We start from the raw sequence: 22,267 nt of genomic DNA, 5'->3' as shown, positions 1-22,267 counted from the left end.
AGCAGGATACTGAATACTGCAACATCACAGTCCCTAACCCCAGATCAAATAAATCACACTGATCACACAACTGTGGAATAACTACTCAAAGCACAAAGCAGGCAGAAACAGAATTAGGTAAGTGAACGGTAAGTGAACAATGCGCTGAACATGGCATATTCAGAACCAGACCGGGACTCCTGGATGCTTTCACGATCTTTAGATTTTCTGTTGGAGCATTTAGACGTCTTACTCCGATTTCTTTCGGCTTTTTGAATCTGCGCATGTCAGAAAGAAGTCGAAGACGAAAAAAAGAATGGCTGACGTGTACAATCGTTTACTACGGAAAGAATTACGTAACCGTGACTACTGGAGTAATCACATTATCCGTGTGTACGCAAGAATCTACGCACTGGCATAAACTGATTACTCCCAATAACCGGGGTATTGGTGCGCGTGTAAACGCAGTCCCTGACTCCTGCTGGGGGGTCAGTCAGCTGGGTTTTGTCCCAAGGGGCTAGAGGAGGAGGAGGGAGATCAGGATAGAGGGACAGGGGTGCTAGAAGTTGGTTGTGTGTCCCTGAACTAATGTGCGGGCTTGACACTGGTCGAGCAAGGATTGGGCTAGATGCACACCCTATTTGTAGTTTAATGAAGACTCATTTTCCCATGCTAGCCCCTCTGTAGCGCAGAACTAGATAATGTTTATTTAAGACTCTGCAGAGGTGTGGGGAGTGCTGTGCAGAGTGAAGGCGAGCTGGCCACGCCCCCTAACCCCCCCCCGCCCCCCCGATGCGCGTGTGCGCGGCGCTCTGACCTTGTTGGAGCGGAGCTGGCGGTAGATGTCGGTCTCCTGGCGGATGCGGTACTCCAGGTCGGAGATGTGGGCCTGCAGCCAGTTCCAGTGGCTGATGATGGAGGCTCTCTCCAGCGCAAAGCGGCCCTCCGCCCGCCTCCATCTGCGAGCACAAGAACACAGAACCCAGCTTCATCAGAACCCAGCTTCATCTGAACCCAGCTTCATCAGAACCCAGCTATATCAGAACCCAGCTATATCAGAACCCAGCTTTAACAGAACCCAGCTTTAACAGAGACCCTCTTTACCACCTAACACAGAACCCAGCTTTAACAGAACCCAGCTTCATCAGAACCCAGCTTTAACAGAATCAGGCTTTAACAGAACCCAGCTTTAACAGAACCCAGCTTCATCAGAACCCAGCTTTAACAGAGACCCTCTTTACCACATAACACAGAACCCAGCTTCATCAGAACCGCAGCTTTAACAGAGACCCTCTATACCACAGAACAGACCGGATATGGGTGATGGGTGAGTGGGGTGAGGGGGTGGTGGGTAGTGGGTGATAGGTAGTAGGGTACAGGGTGAGAGATGAGTGGCGTGAGTGGGGTGAGTGGGGTGAGTGGGAGAAGTACAGCAGGCTCTGCTGTTCTGACCCAACAGCAGAGACGACAACACTATTCCACACAAGTCCAACATTCCCATTACCATCTCAAATCATTAGTAACCTGTCAACCAGTATAATTATCATTTAAATTTTTTTTTTGTTTTAAATCAACAGAAAAGTCTCCCACACAAACCCCAGGAAACCGATCCACAATGCCAGACACCAGTTGGAGCGATACGATTTGAAATGAGTGCAGCTGTAGGACTACTGCTACTACTACTACGATTCCCAAGACACCTTCTCAAAAACAACCAATGGATGGGCCTTAAGGATCAGTGACTGGGAATGAGGTCATTTCCTGGGCTGCCAATCAGCCGGGCTTCCACGGCTGCTGTTCAGAAGGCTCCATGGCGACGGCAGCTCCTCCTCCGCTTATAACACACAGTCACATCCCTGTGTGTCACATCCCTTTGTGTCACACGCCTACTTCCATTTCAGATTCCTGACAGATGTTGAAATGGCCACATCTTCAATGAAAAAACCGCTCAAATCCAGTTCAGCACTAACATGGCGGTTACGACTCGCCTCCCAGCAAACATGCACCGTCAAAATTCTGTATTATATCTTTTCTACCAAACTACTAAACCATATCCATTTGCATGACAACTTACAACACCAAATTCTACACCCCATCCATCTGAATGGCATCTTGAACGCCTGTCTGGTAGCAGGGATCCTAATCGAATAGAATAGAAAACTTTATTGTCCATTAAATATAAAATAAAATGGAAATTTTCCTTCAGCTCAATGCTCATTGCAAGTGACACAGACAAAGGCTGGTGATGTACGCTGCAGCAGTGAGACCGGACAGTCTCAGATGATCTGCAGCTCTGGTGCTGATGATGCCTCTGATGAGATCACCACTAACATCTGCTGGCTGAAACCACCCCCCTGATCAGGGCAAGCTGAAATCCCCCCCCCATCAGGGCAATCCATCTCCACACTGTCGCTAGAGTCACCATACATTACACATTACAGGCATTTAGCAGACGGTCTTATCCAGAGCGACTTACGTAACTTTTACATGAGCATTTACATTACATCCATTTATACAGCTGGATACATACTGTAGCGGGCAATCGAACCTGCAACCTTGAGGTTACAAGACCAACTCCTTACCCATTATACCACACATCCGCCCCTAAGTGCGCCGCTACCAAACTCCGGAGTACCGGCAAGACGTGGCCTCTCACTCCAGCGCCGACGGGATTGGCCAAATCAGCTGCGAAGCCACATTTACCCCCGGGGTAAGAATCTGAATGTTCTGCTCACGGACGTGTCCTCTGTGCTCTGTGGAATTTTTCCGGAATGCAAGCAGGGCAGGAAGCGGCTTTGAAGTGAAAGGCAGACCTTACATAAAAGCCACAGGAAGGATCTGTGTAATGGGATTCTCTGGCTCAGCTCTGTCTGGGTTAGCGGCTGAATTCAACATGGCGGCTGCTGCGTGCACGAACTCACTGACCCCACTCCCCAGTCCCAGCCTGCCCCCATAGCCCCGCCCACAAAAAAAGGCACCACCAGTTCACAGAAGAGAGCGCAGAACTCCAGGAAGAGTACACGCATTTAAAATAATAATAATAAGAGCAGCAGTTTCTCTCCTCTTTGGGCGGTCCAGGGCTGTGCTGATATGACTCAGGATTTCCCTGGATTGCAGCAGTGGAGCGAGGCCGGTGTGGCTCTTCACTCCTCTTACGTAACAGGCACACAGGCCCCTCTGTTTCCCACCCGCTCAGACCGCTGGGGCTACGCGCTAAAGGCTGGAAATCGCACTGCGTGTGCCGCACGTCCATCGCCTTCCCGCACAACGGAACCCCATGCCACCGACGTTCTTTCCTCGCCACGGTAACGTAAAGCCAGCACATGCGTCTGATTGGGCTCCAGACGGGGAAATCCCCCACAGACCGGACCGGCTACCAAAAGAGAGAATTACTAAAAGCACGCAGGCGACAGCCGTTAAAGAGACGGTGTGTGATTTACCCGCCGTTAAAGAGACGGGTGTTTACTCGTAGAGAGCGATTTACCGCGTAAGCGCGTGTTACCCGAAAGACGGCGGATACCGGTAAAGAGCTGTGATTTACCCGCCGTTAAAGAGACGGTGTGTGATTTACCCGCCGTTAAAGAGACGGTGTGTGATTTACCCGCCGTTAAAGAGACGGTGTGTGATTTACCCGCCGTTAAAGAGACGGTGTGTGATTTACCTGCGTAGAACGTTGTTTCCGTAAAGAGACGGGTACGCGTAGAACGTTTACCCGCAGCGTTGACCCGTTAAAGAGACGGTGTGTGATTTACCACGCGATTACCCAAGAGAGGACGCGTAAGAACGTGTGTGATTTACGCGTAAAACTGCCGTTAAAGACGTGTGATTACCCGAAAGACTGTGTGATTTACCTGCCGTTAAAGAGACGGTGTGTGATTTACCGGCTCCCGTAACGCATATTCAGTAACGAGTCTCGCGTCTTTTCAGTTTCCGGTAAACGGGGCAGAAAAACACGGCAGACCGACACCCGCCTGACCGGCGGCTGGCTAACGGCACGCGATCGCCGTGGAAACCAGCCGCCAGCGGCCTGTCAGGAAGGCCGTGCGAGAACACGGGCGAACGCGCCAAGCCACAGACAAAGCGCTAACAGGCCAAACCGCGCTGGTAAACAGACAGTAAAAGTAAAAATAAAATAAAACTGCGCGCAGAGAAGGAAACCGTGCAGACAGAGAAAATGAAAGGGTGTGCGTACACTCTCACACACACACACACACACACAGTGATTGCGAACTCAAAGAGGTTCCCTCCGTCCCTCCGCTTCACCCAATCATAGCCCAGCAGATTCCCAACCGTCCCCCTGCTTCACCCAATCATAGCCCAGCAGAGATTCCCTCCATCCCCCCGCTTCACCCAATCACAGCCCAGCAGATTCCCTCCGTTGCCCCGCTTTCACCCAATCACAGCCCAGCAGAGATTCCCTCCGTGCCCCCGCTTCGCCCAATCACAGCCCAGCAGAGATTCCCTCCGTGCCCCCGCTTCGCCCAATCACAGCCCAGCAGCTCACGCACACGCCCCTCTCAGACGGAGGAGAAAACTCATTTACTAACAAACAGCACGAGCGCACAAAGCCAACAGCAAGTAAATGCCATTTCACACGCAGGCGCTGCTCTGCGCGGCCAATCAAAAGCAGCAGCCGCTCAGGGTCATTTGGATCGCGGTGTGACGTCCGTTTAATTCAATGAGTCACGGTCTTATATCAACACCCATATTCACGCAGGAGCATAAGAGACAGGCATACATTCCTAATTCATTGATATTATTCTGACATCACGCATGAGCGTGAGTTTGCAAATCTCTTTCACACTGAATCACTTCCACAGAAAGGGATCTGGAGCACCCTACAATATTTATTATAATATACAATAATAATTCAAAAGACTTGCGTACATACTTTCATTTTTCTTTATTTAATTAGACCTTTATTTTACCAGGCAGGTCAATTAAGAACGGAATCTCATTAACAATGACGACCGGGTAGGAGTCCCAAGTCAAAAATATGTTTAATAAATCCAATAATAGACATTATTTGTTAAGAGAATAGGACACGCACATGCTTGCTCACACACACACACACACACACACACACACACACACACACACACACACACACACACACACACACACAGAGCAGCAGTTTACTCCAGCACTGTGGGTAAAGAGGCATGGTGAATATGAATAACCCTCCCCTTTGGGCTGCCACACACAAACCAGGACAGAGTTCCTCTGCCTTTTACTCCCGATTCAGAGCTGGCCGCACCCCCTACGCTCCCCACCCTGGCCCCTTCTCAATTAAAACTTTCCACGGGGAGAGGGAGAGGAGGGGCCTATGCTTCACTGAGAGAGCAGGAGAGGGGGAGGGGCAGAAGGCCTGGTTTTTCAGGAACTGCAGTACCTCAGTCGACCAGACGCGCAGGAGGGGGCAGCAGAGTGCAGCTTTGTAGGCCACGGTGTGGATGAACTGAGACAGCTGTGCAGCGCGCCTGTTCCCTGAGCCAGTCTACAGTAGCGGGAAATTACCACAATCCCCCCCCCCCCCCCCGACTGAGGAGGGGGAAGGAGGGGGGGCGAGCCAGTAAATGAGACGCAGGGAGATGCCAAGCCTTCCCGTTCTCTAAAGGAAACACCTTCAAAAAAATATATAAAAGTACAGCAAATAAGGCGTGAGCTAACGAGCTAACGAGCTAATGGCACCGTAGCCCCAGTGTTCTCCCTCCGTGGCCTGAGCTAACGAGCTAACAGTACCTTCGTGTTCCCTCTCAGAGCCTCAACCTGCCCCGTACCTGAGACCTTGAGACCCAACCCGAATGCCAAATGTGAAAACCATAAACCCAAATCGCTCACAGGCTCGGTTTTAACAATGCTTTGATCAGCTGCTACGTGCTTGAGTTACAGCAATAATCATCACACTGAAACGGGCTATATTTTACTTCCATATGGGACCGTAAACAGTAGCTACAGAGCTTAACCAAGGCACAGCGAACCCATCAGCAGAGCAGTGTGATAGGCTAACAAACCACTTGTCTTACCGGTTAGTAGCAATCAAGCACAGCACACATCCAGTTTGTCAGCTGGATTACCAGACCTGTTTGCTTTAGCCTACATATCTCACTAATGCCACTGCTGCCAGAAAGCTTTCACGAAAAAAGTTCCACAGCATCACTGAGTTCAGTGGGATCAGTCTTCGAGCCATCATAGCTCAAAGCAGCACTGTAATCCCTACACTACACGACCAGTGAGCTTTTTATCTGTTGTGAGGAGGTCATAATATTTCCACAACGAAGCCGTTCCCAACTCAAGAAGTTGAATTTCTGTCTCTGCTCAAATTTCCATTTAATTACACCCAGTGCAAAGGTAGACTTTGACTAGAAAGAGCGTGCTCGTGCAAAAAAAAAACAAAAGGAGTTAATTTCTACAAATAAAAATGGATTTAAAACACAAAATGATAATTCATTTTCTCTTGATAGAAAACGAGCCCAACCGAAGCATGAAGTAGCATGTGAAAAAAAACTGTGCCAAAACCAGATACTGTGTCCGGTCCTGTCGAGCTCGGGTCGGGTTACAGACCTCTAGTCTGCGCTAACGTGCTAACCGCACCTTAGCCTCAGCGCTCCCTCCCAGGCTCTGACAGGGGAATCTGGGTCACTGTAAAACCCGTCTGGACTCCTCCATCCCCCCCCCCGCCCCCCAAGTCTTGACGCTCTCAGGCAGAAAGGGCGAAGGTGAAGAGGGCCTGACCAGTCTGCTCCATTTGTCTGACCCCGCCCCCTGCTCTCTCAAAACCATGCCCACTAAGCGCACTTCCACCAATTAAAAAAACATCCATTCAGCAGCTGCTCACATGAATACAGGAGAAATGGAAGCGCTTTCACCTGATCAATATGAGTGACACCTGGACACACCTGGGCAACAGCAATCCCAGACCAGCAAGATTTAGCCACATCCCTAAAGCACTAGCCCGCCGTATGTCAACTTTGCACTAATGTACAAACTGCCTTTATAAGACGCAGTGTCATAAAATCAAATATGCACATCAATATCTGCATTCTCACCCACGGAAATTTTTTTAATTGGTCACATATACTCAAATGCCTGGTCTTAACCCTGTCTGGTTTAATGCTGGTCACCCGGTCTGGTTAACCAGCCTTTTAACCTGTCGCTTACCCCTGCCGGCTTAAGCCTCTCTTAACCCCTGGTTTACCTGTCCGTACCCGTCTGGTCTACGTGGCTCCGCCCCTTCCTGTCTTCAGACAACGATCACAAACCACACATCCCAATCAGACCTCTCCGCCCAGCAACCTTCTGCCAGCCGGTTGCCCAATCTCTCTCCAGACAGCCAGTCCTCACAGCCCCGTTCCCCCACCCCCACCCCGTCCCGTTCCCCCACCCCCACCCCCACCCCGCCCAGCAGGTTTTCAGGTGCGCACCTTCACTGCAGCACGGCTAACTCCCGTAGCGCTGGCTTACCACGCTGAACGCGCTTCTGCAAGTGGCTCCGGCTAAAAATTCCCCCTATACCAGCAAGTAGCTGCTGAGCTGGGAAGCGGGGGTGGAGACTGAGGGGGGTGGGGGTGGGTGGGGGGGGGGGGGGGGGGGTTGTGTGTCACAGAGCACCCTGGCTGTGGGAGACTCTGCACAGTAATAAAACAGGGAGGCTTTTTATATTATGTCAACATGACTTAAACTGGCCATTTATACACAACATGTAATTAATGTGAAGTGCAGGAATGCACGAGGAGTTTCTGCCTGAACGCACGTGCAAACACAACCCTCCCCCATGTGGGGATCAGGAGCCTGGACTACGAGCTGGGGGGGGGGGGGGTGGAGACAAGGGTTTAAGAACCCTTTAAGAACAATCAATTCAGAAAAATCCCGAAGCGTTCGGCATTTTAAAGCCAGAACTGTTTTATTAATGAAAGGAGGCTTGTCCTGTGAATGGGATATTTTAGATAAATACACAGCGAACACACGGCTGCTGTTCGGTGAAAGACGGACACGACACCAGCGAATCGGCTTCACAAACAGGGAGCCAATCACTGGGCCGGGTCTGAGAGAACAAAGAATTTAATGCCATGAGAAGCGAAGGACCGCCCCCCGCCCCTCTGCGTCACATGACCCACCCGCAGCACACTGAGCCCAGCTGGAGAAAAAAATGTGCGAGTGGGAGAGAAGTGGAGTGAGAGAGCGAGGGAGGGAGAGAGAGAGAATGAGCGTGAGAGAAATAGAGGGAGGAAGCGAAAAGTAGAGCAACGGAGAGTGAGTGAGAAGTTTAGGGAGGGAGGGAGGGAGGGAGGGAGGCAGAGAGAGAGAGAGCTCTTTAGAGAAGGGAACTGTGGGCAGAGCAGTCACCCACTTCCTCTTAGAGACAAAGGGAGACAAAGACAGATCCTGCTGTAGAGAAAAGGAGAGAAGCCAGAGCCCCAGGCCCTCATAACACACACACACACACACCTACTGCTCTCTCTCTCACACACACACACACACACACACACCTACCGCTCTCACATAACACATAGCCCTGCTGTCTGGCCTGCAGCTGACTCTAGCCCTGTTCTAGCCTGCTGCTCCTACCTCTAGCCCTCTAGCTCAGCACTCCTTAGCCCTGCTGCCGCTCCTAGCTCTGCTGTTCTTGGCCCTGCAGCTGCTCCTAGCCCTGCTGTTCTTAGCCCTGCTGCTCCTCCTCTTAGCCCTGCTGCTGCTCTTAGCCCTGCTGCCGCTCCTAGCTCTGCTTCTTTGGCTGCTGCACTGCCTTAGCTCTGCTACTGCTCTTAGCTCTGCTGCTGCTCTTAGCCCTGCTGCTGCTCTTAGCTCAGCTGCTCCTCTTAGCCTTGCTGCTGCTCTTAGCTCAGCTGCTCCTCTTAGCCTTGCACAGGGTGCAGTGAGGGGGTGGCTAGTGCCCCTGTCCTGTCAGATAGCCCCCACTTATCTCCAGGCTGGATGGGGTGTGCAGCCAGATAGGGTCTGGCTGGGCCCCCTCGATAAAGGGCCCCATTCCCGCCTCCGGCGCCCGCTAAAACGGTCCCGGGACAGCCCCCGTCACCAGTGGACAGGGGTGAGGCGCGGACAGAGACTGAACAGAACCAAATCCCACCCCACATCGGCAGCGAACGGGCGCACGATAAAATTATAAACATTCTGACAACCGGTAAACCGGTCATAAAGGAGGTAAAAGCAGCGGACTTAATATGTGCAACTGCAGGAATAACCTGCGTGAATAATCCGTACACGTACACCGTCAGACACCATTAGAGTCTAAGAGCCACGTGGATACGAGCAGAAGACAAAGTCGATGAGACACACATCAGCTTTCACTTCTGCCCGGGGTGGAGGACCCACACAAAAGGCCCTACGAAATATAAACCTTACAACACACCAAAACATACATGCAGGCATACGTACTCTTTACCGGAGGATAATGAGCATATGAACACACACATAAGCGAACACACAAAAATATATAATATAGCAAATAGCAATATATAAAGTAATCTTTTTTTTTTTTACCAAACAAGATCAGACAGGATTCTGTGCTGTGCCTTAGGTTGAAAAGCTGTCGCGCGAGCTTCACAAAAGGCTATTCAGGGTGAAGCAAACCAGGAGTCCAGATGCAGCGCAAGCTCTTCAGCTCAATTCCACACCTCTTAAACGAGCGGCAAGGCCAGAGCAACACTGCGTCCACGCGGCTTTTGATTTTATTTTTAATGTTTAGAGAGATTAAAAGGCTGATCCGTGTCGAGCAGCACACTGCAGGCCAGGTATCTCGAGAGCAGCTGATCGCACTGAAGCTACATTCTCCTGCCCCGTCCCTCCCCACCTGGAAGAATTTCCTGATTTTGGGCCTGAAAATAGGAGACAAAGTAAAGGCCCCGACTGCACCTCCCACACGGGGAACAAAGAGGGGCTTTGTGCATTTTCTGAAAGCAAGAAGGAGCAGTAACATTCAGCCAGAGAGCAGCAAGGAGCAGCAACATTCAGCCAGAGAGCAGCAACATTCAGCCAGAGAGCAGCAAGGAGCAGCAACATTCAGCCAGAGAGCAAGAAGGAGCAGTAACATTCAGCCAGAGAGCAGCAAGGAGCAGCAACATTCAGCCAGAGAGCAGCAAGGAGCAGCAACATTCAGCCAGAGAGCAGCAAGGAGCAGCAACATTCAGCCAGAGAGCAGGAAGGAGCAGCAACATTCAGCCAGAGAGCAGCAAGGAGCAGCAACATTCAGCCAGAGAGCAGCAAGGAGCAGCAACATTCAGCCAGAGAGCGCAGGGCAGCACATTCAGCAGAGAGCAGCAGGGCACAACATTCAGCCAGAGAGCAGGAAGGAGCAGTAACATTCAGCCAGAGAGCAGTGAGGAGCAGCAACATTCAGCCAGAGAGCAGGAAGGAGCAGCAACATTCAGCCAGAGAGCAGCAAGGAGCAGCAACATTCAGCCAGAGAGCAGCAAGGAGCAGCAACATTCAGCCAGAGAGCAGGAAGGAGCAGTAACATTCAGCTGGAGAGCAGGGAGGAGCAGCAACATTCAGGGCAGGAAGAAACTCAAAAAGGAGCCCGGCCCTTTGTAATGCCGTCTGCTCTGAACTAGGCTATATTTATATGCTGTCCCATTGTTTTCAGGTTGCGAAACAAAAACACCAGCAGCCAGCACTTCAGTGCCAAGGCTACATTATACAAATAATAATGTATGACAGAGCACTGCTTACTGGCTTCGCCCCCTGTTAAATAAGGGTCAGCTCAGACGAGCGGGCGGGCCGGGGGGGCGAGCGGACCCGGGGGGGGGCGAGGTTAAGTAAGTCTCCGACGCTGCTGGACGCCTTATGTAAAGAGATACGCGGTTATGCAACTGGGGAGGGCGCACACGTGGGGGGGGGGGGACAGCACGCCGCAAAACAGCTCCAGATGTGGCGAAGGGGGGGGATTGCGCAATGGGAAAAGGGGTCAGGCAAGAACACACTCTGCCACCCTCCCCCCCCCCCCCCACTCTCATACGCCTGTACCCCCCCCACTCAGACGGGGCAGAGGGAGCACCGCCGCAGATTTGCACAGGAAGCCGCCCGCAGCAGGAATGCAGGGCGTGCACGGCAGGAGCGGGAGGAACGCTCGCCATGCGTCGCCCCGAGCAACAGCGCCGGCTCCCGCGTCTGCGAGGAGCCCGAAACGCAACAAAACCCAAAAGCCCCCCTCTGCCCATCTCCACCCCTCTGCCCATCTCCACCCCTCTGCCCACCTCCACCCCTCTGCCCACCTCCACCCCTCAATGGTGGTGGTGATTATTACCACTGCATGTGGAGACGGGATTGGCTGTTTGACACCCACGGGGGCGGGTCTTCAAATCGGTGGAGGCAAGGGCGACATCTCATCAGGAACAAGCAGTTCAAAAACACACGCAGCGTCTGAGGTCAGCTAGCAACGAGCACAGCGTGTACCGTGCCTTACCTTCCATAAAGCAAAGTGCTGGATAAATTATGAGCCTCCAAGTTTAAAAAAAACACTCAAGAAAAAAAGGAAAACCTATCCGGGACTCAGAATTCACACGTGCGCTCAGCTACTCGTGGTGTTCACACTGTCCGAGATCGCCACGTTTCTTACAGCAGAATTTACATTATTTAAACGCGCAGCCATTTCTCTTATCTCCCCCCTACTGGCAGCGACCGTTGAACTGGGAGGGAGGCAGTCACATGGTGGAGAGACACAGGTTCCTGTACATGAAGTGTTCTCTCGCTTTCTGTCTCTCTCTCCCTCTCTCTCTCTCCGTCTCTCCCTCAGTCTCTCTCTCCCTCTCTCTGTCTCTCTCCTCAGCCTTCATCGCCAGCTGCTACCCCATTATGGCCGTCCTCTTTACTAAAACATACAGGAGAGAGGACTTACTCCCGGTGCTGGTGAATCTTCTGAAATGGCTGTGACTCACCTCCACACCCCCTCCTGTAGGCGCCCCAGATTTGACAGGGTACCCCATATGTTCACTCTGGAGCGTCCTGATTAAAGTGGAACATGATAAAGACCAGGACGGGCAGGTGAGTCCGGGGGGCGTAGAGAGTAAGGCGGGTGACTCATGCCCCACCTGTCTGATGCCCGCCATGCCACTCTCTGCAGGGCGATGCCCTTCTGTGTCTGTTACCCTCTCAGCTTTCCTCAGTCTGAATACAGCAAACAAACAAAAAAAACCAGAATAAAAACTACAGACTGACTGCTCTCCTTTACAAAAATTGAAATAAAATGAAAAATTAAAACAGTCACCAAAAAAGTAGGCGGAGCCACAAACACCAAACCAAACCATCACATCCCTGGGGGAAAGCAGGCTCCGCCCCTGTGTGGGGAGGGGACCGGGCTCCCACGGGACAGATGGGAAACGCATCAAAGGGACGAGATCAAAGGTCTCCCCCCCCCCCCCTCGCTCCTCTTCCCCGGCAACGGCACACGGAAACGGGAGAGGCCTTCAAAAAGGCCAGGCTCCGCCCACCGAGAGGGGCGCCCGGTAACCACTGAACAAGGGGGCGGGGCAAAAACCGCTCTGTTCAGCACCAGATCCCAGGGGTCCAGATACATGCGCCGAACACTCTCCATCAGCAAACTGCTCAACAGCATACGAGCGAGAGCTACTCCGTGCCTGTCGATTTGGGATAAATCTGGACAAGCCCTCCCTTCGGGCAGCTAAGGGTCAAGAGTCCGTCGGTGGCGGACAACACTAGAACAGTGGCGGGACGCATGTAGAGAACGTCTTACACCTCATCTATTTATTTTTGAAAGATAAATCATGCTCTATTCACATACTGTGAATGGGTTCATCTGTAGGTTCTTGTTACCATGCCGATCACACTTGGCACTGAGTCATGCACTTGGCCGGGCGAGGTTCACATGTTCGCTCTGACTTCCTGTGCGCGTTCGTTCGCAGTGGTGCCCGATGCACATGCGCGAAAGACAAAAACGCAAAGAACAGCGAACGCAAGCTGTTGTGTAAACAAAGACGCAAAACCTGTATGCACAGCTGCACGCGTGCGCGTGAATGCTGGAGTGGGGCACGCGCATTGATGTGTCGGTAGTGAGTGTGTCATGCGGTGTGCGCACATACGGTCGCGCTGTGTTGTACTGTGCATAGTGCACGATGCTGTGCTATTTGCCGTCAGACTATTCCCCAGGTGCTGCAGGCTGGGTGGGAGAGTGCAGTCTGAGTGAGTAACCAGGACAGCGTGGGGGCAGGGAGCTGCTCACCGCCGTAACGCCTAGGTGGGGGGGGGGGCGAGCGCTTCCTCCTGTAACCGCTCCCCGGCACTCCAGGGATCAGAGCAGCGGAACGCCCTGCAAACAGGCCAGTTTCACCAAGGGGCCCCCCGAACCCTCCTCCCCTCACCCAAACAGTGTGAGGAAAGGCTCGGAGGCGAGTGGCGCTGAATACCGCGCAGAGAGGCGTGAACGCGACCGCTTCCTCACCGGGACCTTTACCGCCGGCGGCATAGCGACCGAACCGGGGGAACCTGACGCCGCCCGCCTGCTCCGCCGCTGGCCCCGCCCGGCCCCGCCCCGCCCTCCGTAATCCCATTATCCGTGACTACTGAGCCGGAAGGGGTTCAGGACCCGCCCCCCGCCATTGTGTGCGCATGGAGGGGTGGGCGGCAGATTAGTGCCAAAAACATCAACAGGAAGTGACACGGGCATATGAAGCTGAAACGAGGAAGGCAGGAAGAGGAGAGTAAATCAAACAAGCCTGTGAGTGATACGCTATTGTTCACATGTCCTCACTCCCTCCCCCCCTCTCTTCCTCCATCTCCCTCTTTCTCCCTCCCTCCCTCCTTCACTCCCTCACTCCCTTTCCATCTCCCCTTCACTCAGCCACAGTCCCCTCACAGGATGCTGCTTTCCAGACCTGTCAAACAGCTCACCCTGACAAAACAGCCACACACGTGCACACACACGGGTACACACACACACACACACACGGGTACACACACACACGAGTGCACACATACATACGTGCACACCCAAACATACAAAAACACAAACACACTAAAATTTGTGTATTGGTACGTCTGGGAGGACAGGAACGGAGATGCAGTAGCAGAAAGCACCCCGTCTCTGCTCTGAACAGATGAAGTCAGGTATGCACGTGCGCATGTACCACTTCTCTGTAGTGGAAAAATACCACAAGAGTACTGGAAAAACACTCAAGCACTTCATCCCCACGCTCCACACCGGAAGGCGTGCGTTCCCTGAAGTCGACACCAAGCAGCACACGATCCCCTCTGAGGTAAACCTCGCTGTGCTTTTGCCGCTCATTTCAGCTTCGCTGGCAGTGCCAGTGCCATGTTCCTCCCTGTAGAGCAGCGTGCAAGCCGCTAGGCAGACTGGGCACAGTACTGTAAGACATGGCTGCTGGGCACAGTACTGTAAGACATGGCCCCTGGCAGACTGGGCACAGTACTGTAAGACATGGCTGCTGGGCACAGTACTGTAAGACATGGCTGCTGGGCACAGTACTGTAAGACATGGCCCCTGGCTGCTGGGCACAGTACTGTAAGACATGGCCCCTGGCTGCTGGGCACAGTACTGTAAGACATGGCCCCTGGCTGCTGGGCACAGTACTGTAAGACATGGCCCCTGGCTGCTGGGCACAGTACTGTAAGACATGGCCCCTGGCAGACTGGGCACAGTACTGTAAGACATGGCCCCTGGCAGACTGGGCACAGTACTGTAAGACATGGCCCCTGGCAGACTGGGCACAGTACTGTAAGACATGGCCCCTGGCAGACTGGGCACAGTACTGTAAGACATGGCCCCTGGCAGACTGGGCACAGTACTGTAAGACAGTACTGTAATGACTGAGTTTTCTAATGAGTCTGACCCAGTCTTCATTTATTTAGGCTTAATCTTTGCACCATGCACAAAATCCCGTCCACTGTTCTACCTGCACCGGCAAACACAGAGCATACAAAGGAATTCATCAGAAAGTCACCATCCCCCCTCCATAAACCACCACCGCCCCCTTCCCATAATCCCCAAGGTGAAAGCAACCACAGAACAAGAAGCATCACGTCAGAGCCAAGGGGAAACGACGTGGCTTACAGGGCGAAATGAAGCGGGGAAAACCGAAAACAAACCCTCTTCCTGTTGGATTGGCGTTTGTGAAAGGTCTTAGGGAACACGCAGTGCTATTACATGACAAAGGTGGCATCTGAGCAGAGACGTTCTCAGCAGTTTCCTTTCAGCTACAGGTAAAGAGACTCCACGTTCGCGGCTGAATCACCGCCTGACCACACCGCTAAAATCATCTGATGCCAGGTAGTAAGACCGCCCTGACACGAGGACACTGCAGGGACCTGCGGAAGACTCCTTCCACTGTAATGAAAGCAAACACTTCCATCTGAAGGCAGATCACAGGGACTTAAAAGGCATACCGAGCCCCGTTCACCTAAGGCAGGGGTGTCCAATCTTACCCAGAAAAACACCAGGTTCTACTCATCAAGGTCTCGATTGAAGACCATGATTAGCTGTTTAGTTGAGTCAGGTGTCGTAGTGCTGGGTTAAAACAAAAAACCTGCACCCACACCGGCCCTTTTCGGATAAGACTGGACACCCCTGCCCTAAAGGATGGGGGTGTACACAGGCCTCAACCCATGCAGGACTACTTACGGACATGCTCATCCACCGCAATGTATACAGTCCAGACATTACCAGACTGTAGATCTATACAGTAAGGCAGGCAATAGATCTCACAATGCAAACATGCATCATGAGTAATGTAATGTAACTACAACAGTCCAATAAATGCCTCACTCCCAGAATCAGCTCCAGCCAAACATTTCCCTCTCAGATAAGATTATAAAACCAAGGTGCTGAGTCACCACCATCATTAAAGATCCCTGGCCAAAGAGCTGGCCAAATTCCCAACCAGGCTCTCTTGTCCTGGCCACCGAACCATCCGGAAGCTTCTCTCCCTCCCTCCCTCTCCCCCCAGCTGAATGGTGTACTACACACACACACTGGACGAGGCAGAGCTGATCTACCCCCCCCTCCCTCTGCTCCTCACACACAGGTCTCTCTCTGATTGGCCCCTCACCCTGCCACTCACACGCAGGTCTGTCTCTGATTGGCTCAGCATGGCCTCCACGGCCTGCCGCAGAAGCACGTCACGCACAGTAAAACAGCAGCTCAAGGCTGTGGTCCTGGCCATGGAGAGGGCAGTGAGGGGCGGGGAGGTGGTTAGGACAGGCTGCACAAACTCCACCTTCAGCCAGGTGGGTTCACCCCCCTCACCGCGCTGGGCGCTGGCCTTCCCCGGGGACATTTTCCCCACGAAGGAAAATTACCACTACAGGAGGAGGAGGAGGGGAGAAAAGAAAAAAAACCATGAATGTTTACAAACTAAAGGCAAAGTGACTTTGAGCACCGACCGACCGACCCAATTATTCCAGTGAAGAATGTGAAATAAGAATTTGGAACGGAGCTACACTTGGGGTTAAAGACGTGGAAACTAACCCCCGTCCAAATTGGTTTCAAATGATCATCCGCCACAATAAAGCGTCCCATCTCAAGCCCGACCAAAGAACTTAAATCCCATCCAGTCGACTCTAAATAACTGGACCAGTGGAACAATGGAATCTCCGACTGGCTGAGCGTTTTTTTAAGGGACCACTTCCTCCCAAGTCCCACCCGAGGCCCTCGGGGCGGGACACGTCTCCAACGCCTCCTGCGCACGCAGTGAGGAACTCATTTTTAGTTCGCTTCCCATTTTTCCTCCGTCCTGGACCCTCCAACCGAATCGAGAAGAGCCAAACACCTTTAACCGGACGCTGCAACGTCAGACAGCCCAATACCCCCCCGCCACACACTGTCAGTCAGACAGCCTCACATCAACCCTGAAGTCAGAGTAATCCCACTGTTTGGGTGTCTACCTTCACACTGCGAGCCTGTGGAGAATGGGGGGGGGGGGGGAAGCTGGGTGTTGCCCGAGGAACACAGACGTCTTTATTAAGCGTGTCATTTCCTCTTTCCTTCGATTTCAGCTGCAATGGCAAAGCCTCACTGAGAAACACTTTCCCAACTGCTGCCTGATCCGGAGGGAGCGTTTCACAACACACACAGCCACCGAGCGCCGCGTTCCTCTCCTGCTGCTAAACCAGGAAACAAACACACGGCTGAACTCAACAGACACCAGCAGACCCTGGATTTGGGAACTTTCGTTTCTTATCTCGGCTGGTGGGAAAACGCGATCTCAAAATCTCAGAGACTCCACGCAGGGGAGAGTCCCATTAAAAGCCACACAAAGACCCAAAGCAGCACCTTTCCCTAAAAGCCAACGCACCTTGGACCAGGAAGTTTCACACCGCTCAAAAACAAAACGCTCCACCCTCCACACACGCGGCATCAGAGGCGGAGCTGAGCGATGTCACGCAGCAGACCGGCGCGGCAGTTTAAAGTGGGGGGGGGGGGGGGGGGGGCGGGTTTTTGGCGCCGCAACCTCTCGCCTTCCGCCCCACCGCTCTCCTTGGTGGTCGTGTCGACCTGCTCATCATCCCGTCAGAGAGCACTTGGGCTCTGACGGGGGAGCTGCCCGCCATTTCACGTTCAGATTATCAGCCACGCGGTGAAGAACCCAGTTACGTACAGAAATAACCCTGACCTTTGACCACCACACCGCTCGCTCGCTCGCTCTCTCTCTCTCTCTCTCTCTCTCTCTCTCTTTCCGTAATTTTACTGCCAGCCCGACAGCCGATGGCCTCTCTGAGCGAACGCAGCGCTGGCACAGCGGAGCAGTGCAGCAACCCAGCGGAGTCACACCCAGGACCACGGCCCAAATCCAGAGAGGACGGGAACACAGCAGGCTGGAGGCCACGGGACCACAGGGGACAGGAATCACTCCCCAAAACATTACCTTCAGCCCGTTAGCCAATAACAACGCACCAAACGGAGGTCCTTACTGCCCAGACCATCACCGCAGTTACACCCACTTTCCCATCTTCATCCTGGCACCCAAGGAGACCTTGCAGGCAGACGCTAACAGAGTAAACTACAGACTAAAAGGAAGTTCTAAACAGGAAGCAGAGTTCTGCTTCTCGTCTGCATGTTCACGGTCCTGCGCACCCGTGCTTGTAACAGTGAACCCCTTTTCCTCACATCTTAAATGGCTTTTAAGATCAAGCCTGCGTTTCCCCGCCCAAACTTCTGGAAGAGTACACACTCATCACTCTGAAGGGAAGCCAAGTATTTATAAACAGAACACAAACAGATTACAGGAAACATCCCTCAGTGGCTAAATTTGGAGAACATTGGTAATTAAACGGGGAATTTTCATCTTACACAGAAATGGCTACTGGTACGCACTGACACAACATGCAGCCGAGAGCTATGAGCAGCACACAAAGCAGTATGCAGCCACTCAGAGACAGGCTATTCCTGATGAGCATGGTGCTGCAGTTGTCTCATTAGATAACATCTACCTTCAATTGTCACTTCTGCACAAACCACATATTTTAAAGTTACATGTAGCAACCGCATCCAAAGTCTGATACCGTGACTTCAGACTTAAAAAGGAATCCAGCAATGCAAATACAACAAATGTTGGTACGCTCCCCTGACCTTTCCCCACTCTGTGTTTGAGATTCCGAGATGAAGAATGAAACTGTAGGTGTCCTGCCTTGCGGTCAGGCTGCCCGGGCCTACTGTTCGTCGTGGGGTCTAATTTCAGCCTCTGGCTCAGCCGAGCGCCGCGAGCGACCACGCAGGCCGAGCGGCACGCGGCTTCTGCAACATCTCCAGAAACAAACACTCGTCTTGCATCAGCCACCGCGCCAGATCTGTTCCCGAAAAACACCCCCGACCCCTGAACCCCCCACCCCACCACCCCCCCGCACCCATCAGACCTCACAAACTCAAACTGCGTTCACACAAACAGCGGGCTGGCTGGCCAAGAACACCCCGCCCCCCCCAGACGTCGAAAGGTGCAACATGTTAACCACGATGACCGTGGCTTCAGCAAAGGTACGCCATTAATTATGACTACATCCATTAATTTCCCCCGCATTAACAGGAATCAGAACAACACATGGTCCTTTAAACAGATAGCGTCTCTCAACCTTGAAGAACGAGGTCACCCCCCCCGCGTGTGTGTGTGTGTGTGTGAGCGTGTGTGTGTGTGTGTGTGTGTGTGTGTGTGTGTGTGCGTGCGTGTCAGACGAGCTCTGACTAACACACGGGTGAAACTGAAGGAGGTCCGTTGCCCCTGGCCTGGCCCCCACCCTGATGCTCCAACCTCAGCACCTCCTCCTGCGTCTCCTCCTCTGCTCCCCTTTGCCCAAGCTCGCCCCTACAGGCTGCCTGGCACCTGGAGGCGGTCATCAAGCATGCGCCAGGTCCCCCTTCATCCCCTCCTTCCTCCTCCTCTGTGTGCCCGCGATCCAAAAGCAATACCGATTACTGGCCTTCACTAAGGCCTGTTAAAAACACATCCATCTGCACACAGAGCTGGACACAGCTTCCTCCTCCCAACCAATCGCTGCCCACGTAAAGGGGCTAAAATGGCTGAATTCACTCCAGCGCTGGTGTGTGCCGTACAGCAGGCAGGCAGGCAGGCAGGAGACCCTGGATTAGGAAAGGTTGAAACCCCCTGCTGAGCACCACTGAACTGATACGGTGAGCTATTTGTGTACTAACGCTTCTTCAGCAGGGTTTTCACACGCCTGAATCCCAGCACTACGACTCGCCATCCGCGGAAACGCAGAGGCCACGCCCGTACCTCGGCCTCTGGGACTGCCCGTACCTCGGCCTCTGGGACTGGCCGTACCTCGGCCTCTGGGACTGCCCGTACCTCGGCCTCTGGGACTGCCCGTACCTCGGCCTCTGGGACTGCCCGTACCTCGGCCTCTGGGACTGCCCGTACCTCGGCCTCTGGGACTGCCCGTACCTCGGCCTCTGGGACTGCCCGTACCTCGGCCTCTGGGACTGCCCGTACCTCGGCCTCTGGGACTGCCCTCCGATGAGGAGAAACGGGCGCCAGGGAAACGGGGCACTACCCAAAGCAGGAACAACACACAGAACCGCAGCCACACGTCCCCACAAACCAGGAAAAACACTGAAAGGGAGGGACGCAGGAAACCGGGAAAGCAGAGGCCCAAACCTCCAAAAACCAGGAAGTGAGGTAAACCCTCCCCCTCCCCCCCCCCCCCAGTGAGACAAATTCTTGGGAGGAGCACAGCCTAGAAAACCGAAAACGCACGCATTGATCACATTTCCACCGCGTGAGAGGTCGCCGTTACCATAGCGATTCAGAAGCTACGAGCCAATCCGCCGTCTCCTTCTGTCATCCTGCACACGGAGAGCTCTTCACAGCTGAGAACACGAGGCTCTGCGGGCTCCAATCCTCTCCGTGAGTCACTTTGTTTTCCTCATGGTATGAAAATGATTTTTAAAAAAAAAACCATTTCACTGAAGGAGGACTGTCACAGAGCCGCACACTGAATGCATGTCACCAGCCACATCCCAGAATTCAGCCCCAATTCAGCCCCAATTCAGCCCCAATTCAGCCCAGCTTAAGGCTGAAACCACGCCCGTCTCTCTTGGTTCAGGGTCATTAAAGCGTTCAGTGGGTCAAGGGTCCAAGGCCGGAGAGAGCAGAGCACTGAAACCCCCAGCTTTAATGGCTAGTGTTAATTTTTAGCCAAACTGCACTCAGGCCATTAAGTGGGTAAGTAATCTTGGGCCAGGTTGCACTTTAAACCTTCCAGCTGTCAGAGGCGGACTGCAGACTCCCCGCCGTACAGAAACCACGGAGCACGAAGCACAGGCCGCCAAGTCCCCCCCGTCCCCCCCCCGCACCACTGCGTCCACTGCAGGTCACCGTGCCACAGAAAAAAGCTCACTGCTGGAGACGAAATGTACCGAAACCTGTTCCCACGTCTGCACTCTTAAATGTTTTTTTATATCCTTCAATCACCCTGTTTTTTTTCTGTCTTTTAATGTACAGCACATTGAGTTGCCCCCGCTGCCGGAAATGTGGTTTATAAATAAAGTTTCATTGATTGATTGGTTGATACTCCTGTTCCCATAAGTCCCTGCGAATCAGAGGGGGTGTTTCCTGTCAAAAGAAACCTAGGCTTCTACTGAAGGTCGCAGAGCAGAATCCAGACAGGAAACGAGGCTCGCGCCTGTGCCACTGGAGCCAGGGTTTCAGTGGAACGGCGCTGGCATGGTCTCATTGGTCGGCCCATGTGGTGGGAGGAGCCAGATTATCAAAGCCACCAGCCTGCAGTGGGCGGGGCCAGGCCATCCTTCCTCCACTCCAGCACATTCCACTCAGCCACAGGCCCAGTGTGGGACACCGTTCGCTAATTAAAAACACACACACACCCCGGGTTCGGGTGGTCCCCCAAGCGGGACAGCTAAAACACAAGCGCCATCACCGTCCTCACGTGCCGTAATCTGCGGAGTAAGTTACTCCTTACGCAATCACCATGCGGCAGACTCCACCCTGACGGCAGGCGAGCCCTCACGCCACTGTCTCACCCCACACCCCGGCAGACAGGATCTGATCCGCGCTCAGCGTGCGAATAAACTGTCCATGGGGGCAGTTCCTTCTCCCAACCTCTCTGTCGCTAAGAGAGAACCAAGCAACTGCGGCAATTCTACGAAGTTCTAATCCAGTTTCCAGTGCGTTTTACTTTCTGCCATTCCTGAGGAGACAAGGTCTGGGGGGGGGGGGGGGGCGTTCCCAACCGTAGTACTGGTGAATTTAGCAGAGCAGCATCTGTGCCCCCCCCTCACCCATCCCCCATGCACCTACAGGCCTGGAGAGGGCACTGGCTCACTACAGACCGTCTCAGAGAAATCACATTCCCACAGGCTCTCTATCTCTCACACACACACACACACACACACACACACACACACACACACACACACACACACACACACACACACAGAGGAAGCTGCAGCTTATCCAGCGGCATGGACGACTCCCACTGAGGACTGAGAGCAGGCTTCTCCAGAAGGGCCACAGCGTTCCGTCTGCACAGACGCGACCTCTCCATGCTCTACGCTACAGACAGCTTTACTACATGGGATTTCAGGCTACGCTTTCAAACAACACACCTTCGGAAATGTCAAATCTCTCCATTTCAGCAGGAACCGGTGGAAACACAGGACAGGACTGCTGGGTGGATGACCAAATCAGTTTGTGGAAGAAGCCAAAACAAACAGAAAAAGTGTGTAGAGCTTTGCTTTTGGCAGTATTATTCTGGAAAGCAGTTGCTCTGTTTTTTTTTTCTTCTACCAAGTAACTGGTACGGCAGGTCACCATGCACCCGACTGCAGCTG

The 22,267-nt window shown here is 53.1% G+C and overlaps 1 protein-coding gene and 1 long non-coding RNA gene across 3 annotated transcripts in view; both read right to left on the bottom strand.

The window, feature by feature from the left end:
• The window catches only part of kansl1b (KAT8 regulatory NSL complex subunit 1b), a 45,349-nt gene that overhangs the window by 9,594 nt on the left and 13,488 nt on the right, over positions 1 to 22,267 (bottom strand). For both annotated transcript variants that reach the window (XM_064314808.1, XM_064314807.1), the window contains exon 3: positions 797 to 938. In XM_064314808.1, the coding sequence (XP_064170878.1) occupies positions 797 to 938 (142 nt within the window). The remainder of the gene's footprint in view (positions 1 to 796; positions 939 to 22,267) is intronic.
• LOC135243184 (uncharacterized) overlaps positions 1 to 22,267 on the bottom strand; it is a 40,782-nt gene that overhangs the window by 9,594 nt on the left and 8,921 nt on the right. The window lies entirely within an intron of this gene.

The sequence above is a fragment of the Anguilla rostrata genome, chromosome 17 (assembly GCF_018555375.3).
Source record: "Anguilla rostrata isolate EN2019 chromosome 17, ASM1855537v3, whole genome shotgun sequence".
Classification (NCBI taxonomy): domain Eukaryota; kingdom Metazoa; phylum Chordata; class Actinopteri; order Anguilliformes; family Anguillidae; genus Anguilla; species Anguilla rostrata.
This window is presented reverse-complemented; position numbering and strand designations above follow the sequence as displayed.